Source organism: Thalassophryne amazonica, chromosome 14 (genome assembly GCF_902500255.1).
Source record: "Thalassophryne amazonica chromosome 14, fThaAma1.1, whole genome shotgun sequence".
NCBI lineage: Eukaryota > Metazoa > Chordata > Actinopteri > Batrachoidiformes > Batrachoididae > Thalassophryne > Thalassophryne amazonica.
The window spans coordinates 38552757-38571999 of NC_047116.1; the positions used below are offsets into that span (position 1 = coordinate 38552757).

The 19243-nt window shown below is 41.4% G+C and overlaps 1 protein-coding gene across 1 annotated transcript in view; it reads right to left on the reverse strand.

Annotated features, from left to right (window-relative positions):
- Positions 1–19243, reverse strand: part of LOC117525342 (receptor tyrosine-protein kinase erbB-4-like) — a 1053282-nt gene that overhangs the window by 237546 nt on the left and 796493 nt on the right. Inside the window, exons 15-16 of the mRNA XM_034187180.1 lie at positions 12187–12341; positions 5907–5951 (exon numbers count right to left, since the gene is read on the reverse strand). Of these exons, the coding sequence (XP_034043071.1) occupies positions 5907–5951; positions 12187–12341 (200 nt within the window). The remainder of the gene's footprint in view (positions 1–5906; positions 5952–12186; positions 12342–19243) is intronic.

Sequence of the window (19243 nt, forward strand, 5' to 3'; positions counted from 1 at the left end):
ATGCATACAGACTGGCCACGAATAAAGCGTTTGTATTACGTCTGCGTTGCATCTGATTTGTGGACAATTTGCAAATGCATAACAAACAGAAATCGACATACCTGCCAGTCACTGCCAGTCCAGCTGTGGAGACGTACAGATGTAGTTATGGATCCCCAAAGACATAGTGTGATAGTTGCTGCCATCCAACAACGTGATGCCAACAGGCCCAAGTGCGCTTTTGTTATGGCTGCAATGCAGATGTGGTACACGTGCAATGCAACCGCTGTTGCCGCCACACGTGCGTGATGCATTCTCAATACATGTGTTATACATCTGTGATTGTTTGTCATATCTTTACTATACAATATTAATATATCCTTAACTCATACTGAAACATTTGTCATTTTTGGCCTATTTTCTTGCGGATGACAAGAAATGCCCGTAATTTGTATACTCAATTCATGCTCAATTAATCCTCTCCCCAGTGGGACCGGGCTTTTAGATCAAAACTTCTGTGTTACTTCAGTAACAACCAAAACCAACAAAATCCACCCACTACCTATCCCTGAATATCCACAGAGAGAGCAGATTTTGGCTTTGAGTTGGTCAGTAACCCCAAGCTTGCACTTGTATCTAAACATATTTTGTCAAATTGACCAGAAATTACTGTGATGACTTTTGATCCCAGTGGAATAAAAGCATTCTGTACCTCGCTGAGAAAAGAGGGCAGATTTTGATCTTAAGTTATGCAGGGATCCCAAATTTCTGCTTGTTCTAGTTGGACTTTTTTTTCATAAAAATGAGAGGTCAGGTCTGGAAGCACACGTCGTTGCAGCACATCACCGTATTTGTAATACTGTGGAACCACCTTGAATTCTGGACGACAACCAACTGGTGCCATCCTTACCTCTTGATAGAGTCATCTATTGACCAAAGCCAGGTGAAATGTGGACAAATGTGGGTCTGTTGCAGCCCCTGGAGTATACGCTCAATGTTCAGTAAAACATGCCACGTGGCCAAAAGATCATAGCTGATGTTCCCTCTCAGTGTTACTCCTCATCCTAGTCTTTGGATGTAATGGTTCACTTTAACACAAAGTCATTTCAGTGGTACTTAAAGATCCTCACCTTGTACAAAAGACATCCAGTTGTTGCTTTAGGTCACTGGTTAGTTTGTTCAAGTCTCACAACACTACAGCAAGACAGCAAGTACCCGGTTCCTAAAAACCTGGACCTTCCTTGTCCTGCAAAGATATATGCATCACCAAACACCTCTGTTTGGAGTCCTTATGACTCCAAACACTCCTCTTGTGTATATCACAATCTCAAAGGCTGAGGACCAAAACACAGGAATGTCACTGGCAAGTCAGGAGAATTTTCCTACAAATTCAACAGTTTCACTACATACAGAAACACTTCTGATGATGATGGAATCACTCTGGCCTTTCTGTTTGGAGTTTACACGTTCTCCCTGTGTATTCATAGGTTTCCTCTGAGTGCTCTGGCTTCCCCCCCACTTCCAAAGTGGGAGGAAGCCACTTCCATATATGTGGCCCTTCAGTGGAGCGGTGCCTGGTCCAGCGTCACCCTTCTTTTTGCCCACTGACTGCTGGGATAGGTTTCAGCTCTCCTGCGATGCTTAATTGGAATGTGAGTGTAGAAAATGAATGAATGAATGTCCCTGAGCAAGTTTTTCTTTGATTGGTTGATTTGGCAGGCATCAGCATGTTTTTAATCACATACTAAATATGATAGTTGATGTTCAATTTTACACGCACAAATGCACACACGCACACCAAATCCAATATGGTCACCACTTTCCAAGATGGGAGCTAAAAATATACCAGATGAATCCTTCTAATGTTTGAACATCAACCATGATATTCAGTATTATTATAATACTATTTTATATTATATTTGGCATTTATATGCAGTTACATGTGAAAAACTTTGAAATTTTAGTCAGGGGATTGGTTTGAAAGGCTGTAAAATCAAAAAGCAATACGATATTGATTGTTATTACTGTATGTTGGTATGAATTCGGAAGATAAATAGCTTTCAGAAAAATATAGCTAGTATTTGCCTACTTGCCCTCTAAGTCGTAGTTATGAACCTAATTTAGTGGGTCTGGCCCATACATTAATGGCACCAAAAAATATTCCTGACATATGCAAATCTACAATCCTGTTTCTTTGATTTGCACTGCGCTGCTTGGACTTTTCCATTGTACCATGTTGGTCAGTCCAGTCAGTGCAATTAAACAAACCCTTTTTTCTTGGCATGAAGAAACTTCCAACTGTATTCAGTCCTGATCAGTAATGGGAAGCTAAGACACCTTGGCAAGTTCAAAGCCGCAAAACATTCCACCTGCTGTCGTGAGGGACACACGGTCGCACAGGTGTGTCCTGGCTGTGGTCTCTGTGTTTTTAATGTGACACGTCGTGTGCACTGAACTGTCATTTGCAGATGTCAGTGAGTCTCTGGCTGGTGATCAGCTGGGAGGCGGCTCGCAGTGCTGTGTGCGCTCAGACGTGGCTGGCTGCTCCCCATTTGTACATACATATCAACAGTTCATGCAAGTGCGCTCCCTTCTGCTGGCACACCACATATGTTGCAGATGGGCAGGGGCACAGGAAACACATGCAAACCTTGTGTTGTGTTGGGGGAAGGAAGCGGGGGCACAACACAAGAGCACACAGCATGTGCTGAGGGGGAAGCCAATACTCTGGCACGCCACATGTGTGTTGCTTGGCAACTCCACAGTTGTGGGGGCACTTAGAGACAAAATTCACATCCAGCTCAGAAGTGGTCGTCTGCTCACTATTTTTGTGCTAACAGCACAAATGGCCATACATTTTCTAAGTGTCCAGCGAGTAGTGTTGGATGTTCGTGTGTGTCACCTGGAATTTGGCCGACACCTGCCCCAAGAGGGACTGAATGGGCTCTCACAGAGGACTCTCTGTCTTTCAGCAGCCGCTGCATGGTGTGCACGAATAGTTGTACTGACAGGTGTACAAGGTGTTGGAGGCAGCTCTGATTTTACACGAATGGCATGCAATTCCTCCTTTGTGCGCTAGTCAGCTTCAATCGTGTTATGTGTGAAAGAGCCCGTACATATGCAAACATATGACCCCAAGTGTGTGGTCATCATCGTATTCAGCTGCTAGATTGTTGAAAAACGGTTTTGCATCTCCTAATTCATGAGTTTTACTAAACACCCGTTTCCACCACAAAAACGTGTGGGCCATTTTAGGGGGACTGACACCTTTGTGTGTATGTCCAGCGCAGGACCGCCCTGAAAAGTGATTTTGTGAAACCTTTATTCAGGGCCAGTAACATCCTTCCTGAAGGCTATGGAGTTCTGGCTGGGTCTGAAGTGCTGCTGGGCAGGGATCTATGCTGATAGGTCAAACGAACGCATGGGAAGACGACGCAACACACCAAGCAGCATATGTGGAAGTGAAAGTAACAAGAAATAAGCAAAATTATTCAAATTTAGAGAAAAGGCAACAGTTGAAATGATGACGAGTTGGATTTGAAACGTCAAAGAGGAAAGTGAAAATCTATGTCAGCAGACCCGAATAGCCACAGAATTAAATACACTATGACACAGTGCAGAGAGAAAAGTTTTAGGACTGGAAGCCTCTGAATACACTGTGGGAAAAGTGCAGAGGAAAGAGAAATGTTGAAGTAGGATTAACAAGCTTTCAAGCATCCACAACAAAAAAGTCAACAGAATACTGAGCCGCAGATGACTCACTGTTTTTTTTTTTATGATGGACATAAAAAAGAAAAGAAGAAGCCGGCAAAAGTTATTGCAATCAAGAACCCGAAGGCAGCAAAAAATAACTAAACACAGCTGCTTTAATGTTACTTTACACCTTAGCAGGGCTATTCAACAGGACGTCGTTGACCTGGCAGACCTGACAACTGGCTTCCTTATAAAGTTCAGACCTGGTAACCCACCCAAAAATGAAAGAAAGGAGCTGCGCCCCTGGCAAGACATGAACAAAACCACAACAAATGCTGCTTCAGCTTTAAAATTTTACCCCGATGGAGCACAATCAAACAGGTTTCAAGCCGTAGTCACTATGATTACCCCATTTTAAAGGCATTCGAACATGACTGAAGCTGTTAAGGCTATGAATACCCAGACGTTACTGTGCGGTATAACGATTTCTGGAAATGAGATGAAATTTTTAAACAGTTCAAAAATTGTATCCCGATTTCAAATCTGGTGCCATTGATGGCCGTAACTACTACGTATACCAAGTTTGTTCAAGATTGACAGAGATGGATCAAGACGTATGATGACGTACGATGCTTCAAAACTCAATTTGGACATATCAGAGGTGTTCTTACAATTCTGTTTTCTAAGACTAAATAATACAAAAGGAAGTGTTGTATAGCGATTACACCACTTTAATCAGATATGCTCACAACCTCTACCCACTAATGGTGGGTAGAGCTAAGCCTCAATTTGGTATTCGGGATTAAATTGATAGGAACGGTGCTCTGTGGAATAGCCCCATAAGGTTAGGGCCCCATCACACTTAGTACGAATGAGCATGAGCCAAGCTGAATCTGTCAGAATATAAAAAATAAAATAAAAAAACAACAAAATTTGTGCCACATTTGGGAGGGAATAAGAACTGCGGAGGACAGTCGTCCAAATACCCAGACTGTGCTCTGACCCCGACTGATTTGTGCACATGCCATGTGCATGAGCCTCCGAACGCAGTACAAATGTAGGTGGAACACTGTAAAAGTACCGGACAGCTGCCAGAATGCAGTAAGAACAACAAGAATGAACAACAAGAACAAGAATGCGGTCCGATTGCAGTTCAACAGAATATATTCCAGTATCACTCGAGGTGCACTCGTCGTGCATTCAGGCACATTCAACACATTCAGTTAAGGTTTGACTTGGCGGAAATATGCTGAACATCCCCCCGAACGCGATCAGAATGTCATGCAAGCCGTTTTCACGCCATCTGATTGTTTCGAATGCAGTCAGACTGGCGTCAGATGGCACTTCGACTTTTCCACTTCGACTGCACCATGAATGTTTTGAACATGAGCAAAACATTCGGCCCCGACTGTTTGGACTGTGCTCAGAAAGCTGTCCGACGGCCACGAATGCACCATGACACCTCTCGAATGCGGGTCAAATTTTAATTTGGCCGGCAATTGGGCTCTACTGTGATGGAGGTATAAAGGTTAAAGTTCGTTTATTAGCTATCACTAGCATTAGATGTCTGTTGTCGCTGCGAGCCTGGTGGTACTTCATTGCAGTGGAGATAGAACAACTCAGAAGGCCAGGTTTCTGCACTCGTTCCCGAATTCTGGGGACTAAGCTGAGTTCTGGCATTGGGAACGAGCCTTAAATCAGTCCGCTCATACAAGGCTTGGTTCCTTCTGTGCGCTATCATCGTGTTTGTATTCTTCAGGCTCAATCAAACCTCATGAGTTCTTGAAATCTGGTTGTTTACAGCTCCTTCCATCCTTGTGTAATCCCTAAAAAAATCATTTCTGAGCAGCCAAACCCAACAACTCTAAGATGCGGCCAATGTCAAACTGTTTCTCTTAAATCCATTTGCTGTAAACAGTTAGCGGCATTTTGTTCCATTTTCTCTCCGTCAGCCTCAGAACAAAAGCAAAAGTGCTATCAATTTATCAAGATCGAGGCAAATTGCTTATGTGTGCACTGAACGCATACAGACAGACACACACACACACAGACGCACACACAGGCATTAAGGACACACAAACATTTTTGGCCTCTCAGCTAGTCATTAATCAGAGACTTGCTTACTACGATTGTGTGTTTGTGTGTGTGTGTGCACACTCATACACTGTTTGAGACTGTATATGTGTATTTCCATTCGAGAGTACAATGACAATCCACCAGAAGGAAATTAGTACCTGTCCATCCAGCCGATGCAGTCTTGTTGTCTCGGTCCAATGCACCTAAGTAAACAAATACAGGGGAAGCATAAGGTTAAACTAAGCAGACAAACGTCAACACTTTGACATACTGTAGACAAGAAAATAATGTAAAACCTGCAGTTACTTTCATGATAAATGTTTGGCAAAGTATGGCCTATTTATATTCAAGATTTGTGATCAAACTGCACTTCTCTGTGTATTGATAACCATTAGTGGTCTCTTTTGTAGCAAACCTAATGACCAGACACCTTGTTATACAAATTAGTGGCATGTGTGTCAAGAATTCAGCTCAATTTATTGACACAGTGCTAAACCACAAAGCACTACATCTGAGAAAGGTTTCACCTTATCCAACCCCTGAGCAACCACACTGGCATTTTTTTTTTATTATAGGAAGCAACCTCAAGCAGACTGGACTCAGTTGGGAGACCATCTGCTTTGGCCATACTAAGAACAACTAAATAACAAAACAGTAGCAAAACAAAGAATTGTCAACTATGCAGAGACAAGAATGTTACAGCTAAGGGCCCTGTCCCATTGGCATTTAGGAGGATTTGCATATGGACTGCGCACAAAATTGGCCCATATTCGCCAAACATCCGCAATATCCGTGTAACATGCCTGTATGAGTCAGCCGTCATCCGAACACACCCGTGATCATCTGCAGAGGCACGCATGTCCGCAGCCAGGATTTTTGAGCTGTTCAAAAATCTGAATGCAGATGACATCCACCTTACATACTCCATATATACTCAATTCATGCACAATACATACTCACTCTATGTACTGTATATCTGCCATTAACCTCTGATATCCACAACTGACGGGGATTTGCGGCTTGACAGCGGACCAGGACAGTGTGTAAAACAGATATATTGCGTGCCCATCATTTCCACATCACAAACTATGTTGTAGCAAATGCATACAGATTGGCCACGAATAAAGCGTTTTTATTACACCTGCTTTGCAGCTGATTTGCGGACAATCCGTGAATGCATAACAAACACGTCACGTAAACCCAAAGTACTATATGTGGCAGAAAGCGACATACCTGCCAGTCAGTGCCGGTCCGGCTGTGTAAATCCACAAAGACGTAATAGCTGCTGCAATCCAGGACTTTTATTTAACACCAACAAAAGGAAGAGTTGCTGTTTACCCACAACTCACGCTGACGTCTGTTTTCTGTGACACTCTCAAAAAAAAAAAAAAAAACACCGTCTCACACCCCCCTCCCGCTCCCCAAACTCATGAACAGTTAACCCTTGCATGACAACACTCTGTGATCAACTTGTCCAAGTCCATCAAATGCTCCAGAGTCTGTATTGTTCTGGACAGTTCTAGCAGTTCAAGAATATTCTAGAAGACTACTCAGTAGTAGTGAAGGTGAATCGAGAATATTCTTGAAAACAGACAAATTTCAAAATATCATTGTCCTGATCACAGAAGCAAAGTTTCTGTGGAATAACAGCTATTTTCTATTTATTTAAGGCATAACAGGTTAGGAAAACACACTGTGTACCCAGGAACAAAACAAAAATAAAAATTTGTTACATAGTGTTATTAATATATCCGTAATTCATACTGGGACATTTGTCATTTTTGGCCATTTTTGTTGCGGACGACAAGGAACACCCGCAATTTGTATACTCAATTCATGCGCAATTAATCCTCTCCCCAGTGGGACAGGGCCCTAAGCAACCATATACGTTTGGAAATCAGTAGTCGCAATAGCTGATGGCTCAAAGACAACCAAATGTTGAAGTCCAGACTCTCAGTAAATGGACTGCAAATGGCAAGTCTGTGTGTGTGCCGACACCACATTGTTCATTAAAAAGGAAATTTCCCCAGTTTTTGTCCTTATAATGCTTCCTTAATTGTTTGGCATGCTCCAGATTTATACACTTCCCATGTAGATCTCACATGTCCAAGTCATGTAAAGATCTCAGAGGACTGGCTGGATTGCTGGTGGATGGACAGAAGAATCTATGAAGCTCCTCAATGTAAAATGCTGTTTAACCAGACAGTCATTCACTACACAGACTATGGCACTTGTGATTTTATTGTGGAAAAAATATATTAATTTTCAGTTGTCTTTTTTTAATCGCAAAATCGAATCAACATGTCACATTTTTCAAGCTTCAACCAATGTTCTCTTCTTGAGACTGGTGGATATTATCGACTTTCAAACAGAGTGGAGATTAAGACCGTGACTGAAGGTAATAGTAATGGAATAAAATTAATGCACATAATGAACTGTTCCCACACAGTACATGGCTTTTAACCATAGCAACACAATGGCTATTAAATCGTGGTGGGTCGAGGAGATAGTCATGGTGGTGTCTTGGTTAGTCTGGGACACTCTTGTTAAATTGTGATGGGGACAACATGAACTTTTATAAATCATCTTGCTGTCATCCTATGGTCTCAGTTTGCCATCTTGAAGGCAATCCTGGGCTTTCTTGGATATTCTTGTCAAGTCAGAGCTCCAGACCAGTTGTCATGATACTTTCTTGATGGTATTATCTTAAATCATGGTGGTTCTTGTTCAATTGTGATGAATCGTGTTCTACATTACAATAAACTAATGATGTTTTCGTAGATACGTCTTGTGAAATTATTTTTATACAGTACATGCCCAAGATTCATGATGACAACAGTCATGGTCAAAATTTTCTATGTGCCATCGGAGACTCCTCTAACTAGAAGCCACTGTGAACGCAAATGTCCATTGATGAGCTATTACTGTTTTAAAGGTGGGCAGCAAGTGCTCAGTAGTCATGGTCACTGGCATGAAATAAATAGGAGGTTGCGTTGTCATTTTGTGCAATGAAGACATGCACATCCAAAACAAGTAAAAAGTGTGCTGGATCAAAATTCTTAAAAGAGAGGCTTTTTGGATTTATACTCTCAGTACACTTTCCCCAGGGACTTAAATGAGGACTTCGTTTTTATAATATAATATATATTTCTTTATGATTCTTTGTCCACCATGTAGCTTTTTTCTATTATGTTTTTTATTTTTATTATGTATTCTGCTTTTCTAATTATGAAGTTGTTTTTATAGTGTATCTGTCCCTGCAGTATGTGTCCTGTCTGTATTTTTGCCATCTTATTTGTTATCATGTATTTCATTCAGATATTCTGCCTGTATTTATATTAGTGTATTTTTTTGTGTGTTGTTTTGTTTGTTGTCTTTGTCGGCTGTGGCCCTTGTTTATCTGCTTGCTCTCAATTTGTCAGTATGTTTGTTGCGGATATCATGATAAGATATTTTTTAATTTTGGCTTGATTAGTTCAGTATTTAGACAGGTGTTTCATACCTTGTGTGCTCTCTGACGAAGGGCAGTTTGCCCAAAACGTTATGTTTTGTTAAATAAAGCTTTTTGTATGGGAGCGCTGTAGCTGTGCGTATCATTCGGTTTCTATTTGTAGCGTTGCCATTTTATACATACATTCCACCAGTCAGCTCTGTAGTATCAGGTCCTGTGTTAAAAGTACAATCCCAAAATGCAATTGTTCCTTGCATTGTTAAAGGCAAAAGGCAAAATTTGCAATCCGATCTCAACTTTTTGAGATATAAAGGCTTGAGACAAGGATGAACACATAAGCTCTGCCAACAGAAAGAAGGTAATTGTAGGCCCTATGGGTGCTTAAACACCAACTCTGATTGGTCTGTTTCAGTCAGACTGTGGCACATTCATTCTGATCGTTGTGTTTGTTTGGGGAGGTGGGATCATGCATTCAAATAGGTGGTCTCGGTTCCAAGTGAACTGTGGTCTGCCTGTAAAGGTGGGATGCTGCCCTGTTACAAGTGGATTATTGCACAGTTACCCTGTGGTGAGGACACAATCCAACCAAACAGACCACCTATCTGGCAAATGATGGCAAAATTGTGAATTCTGGACCTTGTACAGTTTGTTTTCTTATCAAATGACATTACAGAATGAGTCACATGGGGTTAATGTAGTGCCTCAATCAAATTTATTCAGAGGCCACAACGTTGTAGAGCTTGGAGAAATACAGGGAAATATGTAAATATAGAAAGCACTTAATAAATTTCTGAGAGAGAAGGGCTTTCACAGATCTGCAGTAGTCAGAACTCAACCAGCCAAGGCCAGTCATAACTCTTATGTTAGCATCTCAGTTTAGCAGGTTCCCAAATTTGCAGCAGTGATGTTTACCCTGGAACCCCAAGCACGTTGGACAACTGGGGGGGTTGTGGGGGACATGCTCAAAAGTATTTTTTTTCTTCCTTTTGTACTTTTTATGCAGTCAAAATAACCCAGTATGGGTGTTGTTGGTTTTTATGTTACATGAACTTAAGTCTAACATGTAGCTTCTATGATATAAAATGAAGTTTTATAGGTGAACACATTCAAATTATGTAGTTTTAACATAAGATGCAACAACTTAAAATTTAACTTGCTCAGTGAACATAATAAAATTATGGAAAGTATTTCCACCCAATGCATTTATGCATTAACGTAGCCAGAAACAATTTTGCTGAGTGACCTAAATGTAAATTTGTTAGATCAACATGATGAATTTGTGAATGAATGAATCATTACTTAATTACCGTGGGTCAGGCCAACTACATTTGTAAGGGTAAATATATCAAAAAATAGTATGTCCCTTTGGCTGCTCGCTTGTTTGCGCTCGGGGTCACCACAGCAAATCCACGGTGGATCTGCATAAATTGTGCTGATCCAACACAGCAAAGTTAAGTTGACATGTAACTGTACTATTTTAAAAGTAGTTGTAACTACTTACAGGGCAGGGGTGGTGGCCAAGTGGTTAGTGCACTTGGTTTCAGTACTAAAGGTTCCCGGTTCAAACCCCACCCCTGCCACATTTCTCCATGTAATGTGGAGTTGCCTCAGGAAGGGCATCTGGCGTAAAACTTGTGCCAATTCAACATGCAGACCCACCTCAGATTTATTGTGGCGACCCTGAGCGCAAACAAGGGAGAAGCTTTCATTATGGTTACATTTACCCTTACAAATCTAGTTGGCCTAAACTACGGTACTTGAGTAACAGTAATGCAAATTTGTCATGTTGACCCAACAAATTTACATTTCGGTCTACATTTACCTTTACAAATCTACTTGGCCTGAACCATGGTAATTAGGTAACAGTAACGCAACTTCATCATGTTGACCAAACAAATTTACACTTTCACTCAGCAAAATTGTTTCTGGCTAAGTTAATGCATTTTACTTGGGTGGAAACACTTTACATATTTTTTTTTAATGCTCACTGAGCAAGTTTTGAGTGTGGTCCACTTAGAACTATTCTGGTGTAAATGCAAACTAAACCAAGGGAAAAGTACACCTTTGTAATATTCTGGTCCATGGTCTGGGACCAAACAAACAAGCTGTAAGTGTGAAATTGCCCTGAACCACAATTTTACGGTCTTTTTTGTCAAATCAATGGTTCCTGTGGCTCCCATGTGCAAACTGTTATGTCGACTATAACTAAGACATAGCTGCACTTATAGATGACCATTTGTATCAGAAGAATGGCTCAATGTCGAACCCCATAATACAAATGATCTAATGAAAACCACTTTCACTGTTGTCAAGACACATTATTGCTGTTTGTCAAAACATGCTTCGCTGCACGTGGATCAGGACGTGTGTTGTGGAGGTGGCTTCAGAAAGTGCAATATCCAAGAGCATAACAAAACATATGCAATACACTTCACCATTTTTCTTATGTTGTTTCTTTAAATATCCAGTATGGCATAAAAGAGACTTAATGCAAGTCCTAGAATTTGATGGTTCTTTTTCTTGCATTTTAAGAGATATACCATGGTTTACATTTGTCAGTGTGCCTACGAGCCTCTGTCTCTTTCCTCTTCGAGCCTCAGCTTATGTTTGAAAGACAGCCCTCTTTATGAAGCTGTGCATGTGACAAAATGTCAGTCTGGTGTTTTCTGTTTATGACTTCATTGTTATGCTCAAGTGAACCGCAGGCTGTCACTCAGGAGTGGAGAAAAAAACACACAAGGAAGTGACATAAACTCCCTGTGGAGGTAAGTGCAAAATGATGTCTTACCGATCTAGCAATCAGTGGCATTGAACAATAGAGAATGACAAGTTACGATACACACCTTTGGAACCTTTCATGGATTAATTGTTCAGAAAACATTCTTTTGTTTGGTGAAAAAGATGTTAAACACTATTCAAAAGCCGACAAAAACAGACCACAAAAGTACTATTCCCCCGCCCCCCCTCCTTGGCCTGACCCAACTCACCCCTGGGTGCAGTTAGCATGGCAGGGATGACATTCATTGTTAGCTTCAGCATACTTGAAAATGAAGCTGTTGGCACCTTGCAGGCCATCAGGGCACTTTTCCACACAATTAGGACCATCCTTGAAATGGAGGCATTTTTCGCAATGTTCTGGACCCTGCAAGAAACACGACAAGGCACAAATTTCACTCAGTTATTATAACGCAGAGAAATGCACATTATATCCATCAATCCACCTATTTCTTAAACCCACTTAATACACTTAATGGTCACAGGGGTCTGGACTCTATCCCAGCGGTCACTGGGCATGAGGCGGGGTACACCCTGGACAGGCCATCAGTCTATCACAGGGCCACACCTACATGTCTTTGGAAGTGGAAGGAAGCCTGAACACCTGAGGGAACCCATCCAGACATAGGGAGAACATGGAAACTCTATATATTCTCTTTTTCTCTTCCGGGTCACAGCAGCAGCAGAGCAAGCAGCTCTCACACTTCCCTATCCTCGGCCAAGTCTTGTAACTCTTTCCGGTGGATCCCAAGACATTCTCCAGCCAATTGGGAAATATAATCTCTCCAGCATGTCATAGGTCTTCCCCGGGCCTCCTCCCAGTTGGACATGCCTAGAAGACCCCCATAAGGAGATGACCAGGGGACATCCTCAACAGGTGCCTGAACCACCTCAACTGGCTTCTTTTGATGTGAAGAAGCAGCTGCTCTACACTAAGTCCCTCCCAGATAAATGAGCTTCTCACCCTGTCCAAGGGTGTAAGCCCAGATACCCGACAGAGGAATTGCATTGATTTGATGAAATGGTGAAGTGGTCTTACATTACTTTCAGAAATGAAGATGTAGGGTTATTTAGAAAGGCTATTGTGATATGTAGATGTCAACCTCCAGCAGATATTTATTTAGACAAAACACTCTATTTGTACCATCCCCAAGTTATCACTCAAACCAAGTCCAAAGAACCATTCAGCAAAATACAGCACTTTACTATTGCCACTAATAGTAGGTGTGGTGGCCAAGTGACTTGGTTTCAGTGCGGAAGGGTCCCGGTTCAAACCGGTCACATTTCTCTATGTAATGTGGAGTTGGATCAGGAAGGGGATCCAGCGTAACACTTGTGCCAAATGAACATGCAGATTCCCCTTGCATCTGCATTGTTGTGGTAACCCTGAGTGAAAACAAGAGAGTAGCCGAAGGGACTTATTTCCACTATTTCCACTAATAGTATGTACTTTTTCTGAGTACTCTTCTGGGATAACATATGGTCCCAGTCCAAATAGAATTAAATATACTCTATCAAAGTACTAAATCAACTCTATCACAGTGTAAAATCAACTCTTATTGGAGTTGAAACACTTGATTTGACAAGGCGGTAGAGCTGATTTCAGTCTATAATAGAGTATTATATGTATTGTATGTTATTCTATTTAGACTGGGACCAAAAATTTTACTCAGCAAAATTTACGGTGTAGTCATACTGAATCTGGCTGTAATAATTGGGGTTGTTGAGTTTAGGGGAGGTGATGGTCTAGTGGTTAAGGTGTTGGGCTTGAGTCCAGAAGATCATGGGTTCAAATCCCCGCCTGACTGGAAAATCACTCAGGGCCCTTGGGCAAGGCCTTTAATCCTCTATTGCTCCCGGTTTGTAGTGAGTGCCTTGTATGGCAGCACCCTGACATTGGGGTGAATGTGAGGCATAATTGTAAAGTGCTTTGAGCGTCTGATGCAGATGGAAAAGCGCTATATAAATGCAGTCCATTTACCATTTACCATGTTGACCATCAAGTCAAGTCAACTCAAGTCTGGGAGCATGGGAGTCTGGGAGTACACATTTTAGTTATTTTACAGTATGGTAAATGTCAAATTTTAACAAGACTTGAAGTTCAAACAGGGAGGGTCCATTAGTCCTACAGCACACTGGTCCTACGGTCCACTGGTCCAAACCTCTTTATATTATTTGATGGTGCATATTACAACCCCAAACTGCTTTTAAAGTACACAAATAAATGTAATACTGTCAAATAGCTAACAAACCAGATCCAATTTTGTTCAATTCACAAAAATAAAACATATGATTTTGTTGACATACACCATTAATCACCTTTAATTGTACTATTGTCTATAAATCTGTTGAACTGAAAATCAACAATTGTTATTCACCATAATTAAACTTAATCCTAGGACTAGGATGAGTGGACTCCAGTTGACCCTAGGACTATTGGGAAGTGCCCACTTCGGAAAAACAGGTGAAAAATCCCAGTATCTGCCCTCTTAGTTGTAAACACAGATGATCTGTTCTTCTTTGTGCTCAAAGCCAGTAAAATAATTTTCAGTGACAAACATTCTAAAATGAAAATTCTGCACTTGTAGCTACAAAGTGACGTGTTGCTGCAGTATCATTTTAATCGAAATTGGTTACAAAGTTATTTATGAATATTTCAAACAAACAACAACAACAAAAAAAAACTGTTAGCAGTTTAGTACTGACAGAGATATTCTCATTGGAATTGGTATCAGCATTAGAAAAAAGAAATCACACCAGTGCATCCCTCAAAAATTTGTGGTGGTTAAATTTTTGGAAAAGACACATCACTCTGCAGTCTGTAATCTGGATTGATTAATGGGCACATGCCTACATGAATATCTCACCAAGTGCAGATTAAACACTTGTACTTGCAAGTGTGTAACACTGGAAAGCATAAGAGCAAAACAGAGATAACGGGGAGGAAAAAAAAAGATAGAAGGTAAAAGCGGTGAGAAGAGAGATGGGATGAGTGGAAAAAACTGGTAGCGTGATAAGGGAGATGGAGAGAAAGAGTGGACATGGACACGGTGTAACGGAGCAGAACAGAGAGACATTGGAAGAGAGTGAGACAGAGTGTGAACGAGAGTGAGAGAGGGGCAGGAGAGAGAAAGCAGACAAGACACATAAAGCAGAGCGAGGAGAGCTGGCAGATAATAACCATTGCTCACAGCACACACAATGACCATAACAATCCGCCTAGAATAGGATTTATGGAGCTAATATAGGCGAAGGAGGAGGAAGAGGGGGAGAGGCGAAGAGTATCATCAGCAGGCCTAAAGAACATCTTATTGATACACAACCAGTGAACTCGCATGCAGTCTATATGCAGAGCGTGCATGACAAATACACTGAACAAAAACTGCAAAGCTGGAGGTGACAAAGTACAGCAGGTAATGATGGTACACCACTAGAATTTGACAAATGGCTGACTCTTAAACCAATGCACTTTCATACGTATCTTCGCCAGAGTGTCTGCGTAGCGGATTTTGCTTACGTGCATGTAAGTGTGCAGATGCGCAACGCCGCCGCTTTGAGTGTTCTTTGAATCTTTTGTGCGTGAACATACCCTCACTGGCATAATTATGCAAATTGAAAATGTCACTGCTCTCGCTGGCTTTAGTGTTAGCACATGGCTTTTATGAGTGTCTTCCCACCCGTGGTGGTTTTTGTGTATGTACGCCTGTCTAGAAATTCCATCAGTACTGCGAGTTAAGTAATCCGACAGAGCAAACACGCACAGTGTGAACCACAGATGCACTATGTTCAATCTTCCTGCAAGTTTAATCTGGTGTATATGTTTATTTACAGTGCTGGTGGATATATGGGTTTGCAAGCTATTAGTTTTTGTTCCAGAAAGCCCTATTTAATATCCCACAAGCATTGACCGTTACTTGCTTTGGTGCTGTAAAAGTCTTACAGCCCAAGACTTTTTAACAGGAGTTCAGATAAATGACTCCTTCAGGCGTGATCAGGTACGGAAGGAGGGTTTACAAGATATTTTACTATGATAAAATGTGACAAAACCCTCATAATCTATCTCTTGCGGGCATGTGATTTATGAGCCAATGCTCCATGTCTTTGAAAACCAATAGGGGCCCTAAGAGATGTGCAAAAGCTGCTCCAGGCCATTTTCAAACCCAGTGTTAACCCAAGTGTCAGAGAAGGGATCTCATGAACTAACAGTCCACCTGCAGCTGAAGGACAAGGGACACTCATTTGTGACACTCTGAAGGAGTTTTGGCTTCTGTAGTTGTGGATGGAGAAACTGTGTATAGTGCATCACCAATTTTACAGCTTCAAAATTAAATGGTACAGAGGAGAATTTTCTGAAAAAGAACATCAGAATCAGAATCAAATTTGTTGCCAAGTAAGTTCACACATACAAGGTATTTGATCTGGTGTCACTGGCGTGTAAACTACAATAAAAAGAAAAGGAAAACATATTTCTGTAAGAAGTAAATGAGTAAAATAGGCTAAAGTATGTTCATAGTTAAATAAATATGATGTAGTGGAATGGGGCTGTGCAAAAGCATATGATTGGTGTGCAGATGTTCAGTACCTTTCAGTGAGGGTGACCCAACTGAACTTTGTGGAAGGGGGGGCAGGGTAAATAGGGGTCTCTGGCATTATTTATAAGTCTAGTGATGGATGGAAAGAAGCTGTTTTTGTGTCTTGAGGTTTTGGTCCTGATGGACCTCAGCCATCTGCCAGAGGGGAGGGTGACAAAAAGTTTGTGTCCTGGGTGAGAGGAATCGACCACAATCTTCTTTGCTTGCCTCAGGGCCCTAGAGGAGTACAGGTCCTGTAGGGATGGCAGACTGCAGTCGATCACCTTCTCTGCTGCGTGCATGATATTCTCCAGTCTGCTCCTGTCCTTAGCAGTGGCAGCAGCATACCAGATGGTGATGGAAGAGGAAATGATGGGCTCAATGATGACATGCAAAACGTTCGCTGTGGTTTGCCAGAAGGCACATGGGAAACCCAAGCCAAGAAATGATTTGTTTTCCTGTTTTATGATTCTTTTCTGTTCCACTCTATCATGAAGCTACGAATGGGTATGCAACAGGGGATGCAAATGCTGCACCATTCCCAGTTTCTCCATTCACATTCACAGAAGCCTACAATAAAATTCTTTCAGAACAGTCATGGGTGTCTTGGTGGCTTTCCTCACTAGTCTCCTTCCTGTGTGGTCACTCAAGTTTTGACAACTCAGCTTCATACTGTGGTAAAGTGCAATTCTGTTTTCTTACAACACCAGTTGTACAGCTTCAAGGTGGAGTTGCATGGAGGACAATTTTATTAAAAAGAAGGACATGATGGTCTTGTGGTTAAGCAGTGGGCTTCAGACTAGAGGATCCTCAAATCAACACCCAGCCATACCAGACCATCACCAAGGGCCCTTGTGCAAGGTCCCTCACTCAGGGCGAGGAGGAGTAACAGGAAGACAGAGGAAGGGAAGAAGAGGAACAGAAGTTGCCCATAAACCAGTATTGATCAGTATGTCTGGTATTTATATTTGTGTATTTATATTTATATTTACAAACTGTTTTTCTTTTTAACTTTCACTTTTGATACTCTGTGTGCTTCTTACCCTGTGTGCTGCTATACAATGCTGCTGGAACCTCAGTTTCCCTGAGGGATCCCCCCCAAGGGATCAATAAATTTCTATCCAATCTAATCTAATCTAGTGAACACCTTGCATGACAGCACCCTGACACCGGTGAGTCAATGGGTGAATGTGAGGCATCATTGCAAAGCACTTGATTCACATCAAAAAGCACTATATAAATGCAGTGCAGAAAACGTGAAATTTCACATCAGTTTGTGAGAAGATATATGAGAAACTTGAGCCTAGATGTGATGTGTTCTTTTTGAAGGGAAACAACTATTCTTGGATTATCGTTCAAACAATATGAAGTGCAGTAATGCTGTTGTTTGTTCAGATAAGATAAAATAAATTTTAAAATAATAACATAGTTTGTATCACATATTAATAACACATAATAGCACCAGCACTGCTTCCAGTGGATGGCTTATCATTTTCCCAGTTTCTCTATAGCAGATAGGTCAGTGGGATAAGGAATAGGGCTTATGGTATGTAGACTTGGTTCAGTTCCTGGTCACACTACCTCTCTGTGCCCTTGATCACAGACAGTCTCAGTCCAACCAGCTGTAAATGGGTAATGACCGAGGTTGGATAAGTCTCCTGCACTGGACTGATGTCCTGTCCAGGGGAAATAGTAGACTCTTACCTGCTTCACGCTACAGAATATGAACATGAGTACCGGCACCGATGGGCCTCAGGGCCGATACTGTACTTATGACATACTGTACATACTGTACTTCTTCTTCTTCTTCGTCTTGTCTACCAAGTGTGTTAGGCCTATCAAATCACCATGTGTAAGGTGTAATATAATTACTAAGGACTTTGTGGTCATAACTCAATTCCTGTAATCCGTTTAAGTGTCTGAGAAGAATATATAACTTCTGCTTGAGCTCCCATGGGTTATCCTAGGACAATTTCATTACTTGCACACATGGACGCACACATGCACACTTGGAAATGAAAATGTGCCAGTTTTAGGACATATTGAAGGGCTGCTGAAAGTTTTGGTTGACATTTAATCTCTTCTTTGATTTCCCTGGTCATCCAGTGAGGCAGTTAGCACTCAGTATACTGCTGTCGCAGTATATTTGAAAAGATGGAATTTTCAAACAGTCTCTTTTGATTTATTTTATATTAACCCCATAACACCTCTGTGACACTGTTTTGCCACTTCGTAAGTAAAGTTTATTCACGGGGCACCTCTCGCCGACAAAGAGCCACAGGATCCTTTGCAGATACGAAAGTAAATAAATAAAGGCATCACACAACACAAACAAAACCTGCTGAAGGAAAAAGTTATTTTAAAAAGACACAGAAGATCACAAAAACATTCAAATTATATTTGATCTGAAATTTCTTCTCTACAAGAGTCAAGACAGAAGTCAGACCACCAGAGCAAGAATTTTAGCGAAGGAAGGTTCTGCGATTTGAAGCGAAATGTCCTCGAGTCAAGCAACCCAGTCCAGTCGAAGATTCAAGCTTCTTTACTATGGAAACCACCTGGACAACTGAGAGCCTATACAAAAAACATTTGATCTGAAAACAACTCTATGTCTAGCATCAAAAAGTCTGCCTTGTGTTAAAAATAAGGAAATGCAAGGGAGGCAAATTGATGACTCAAAATTGATGGTACGTGTGAG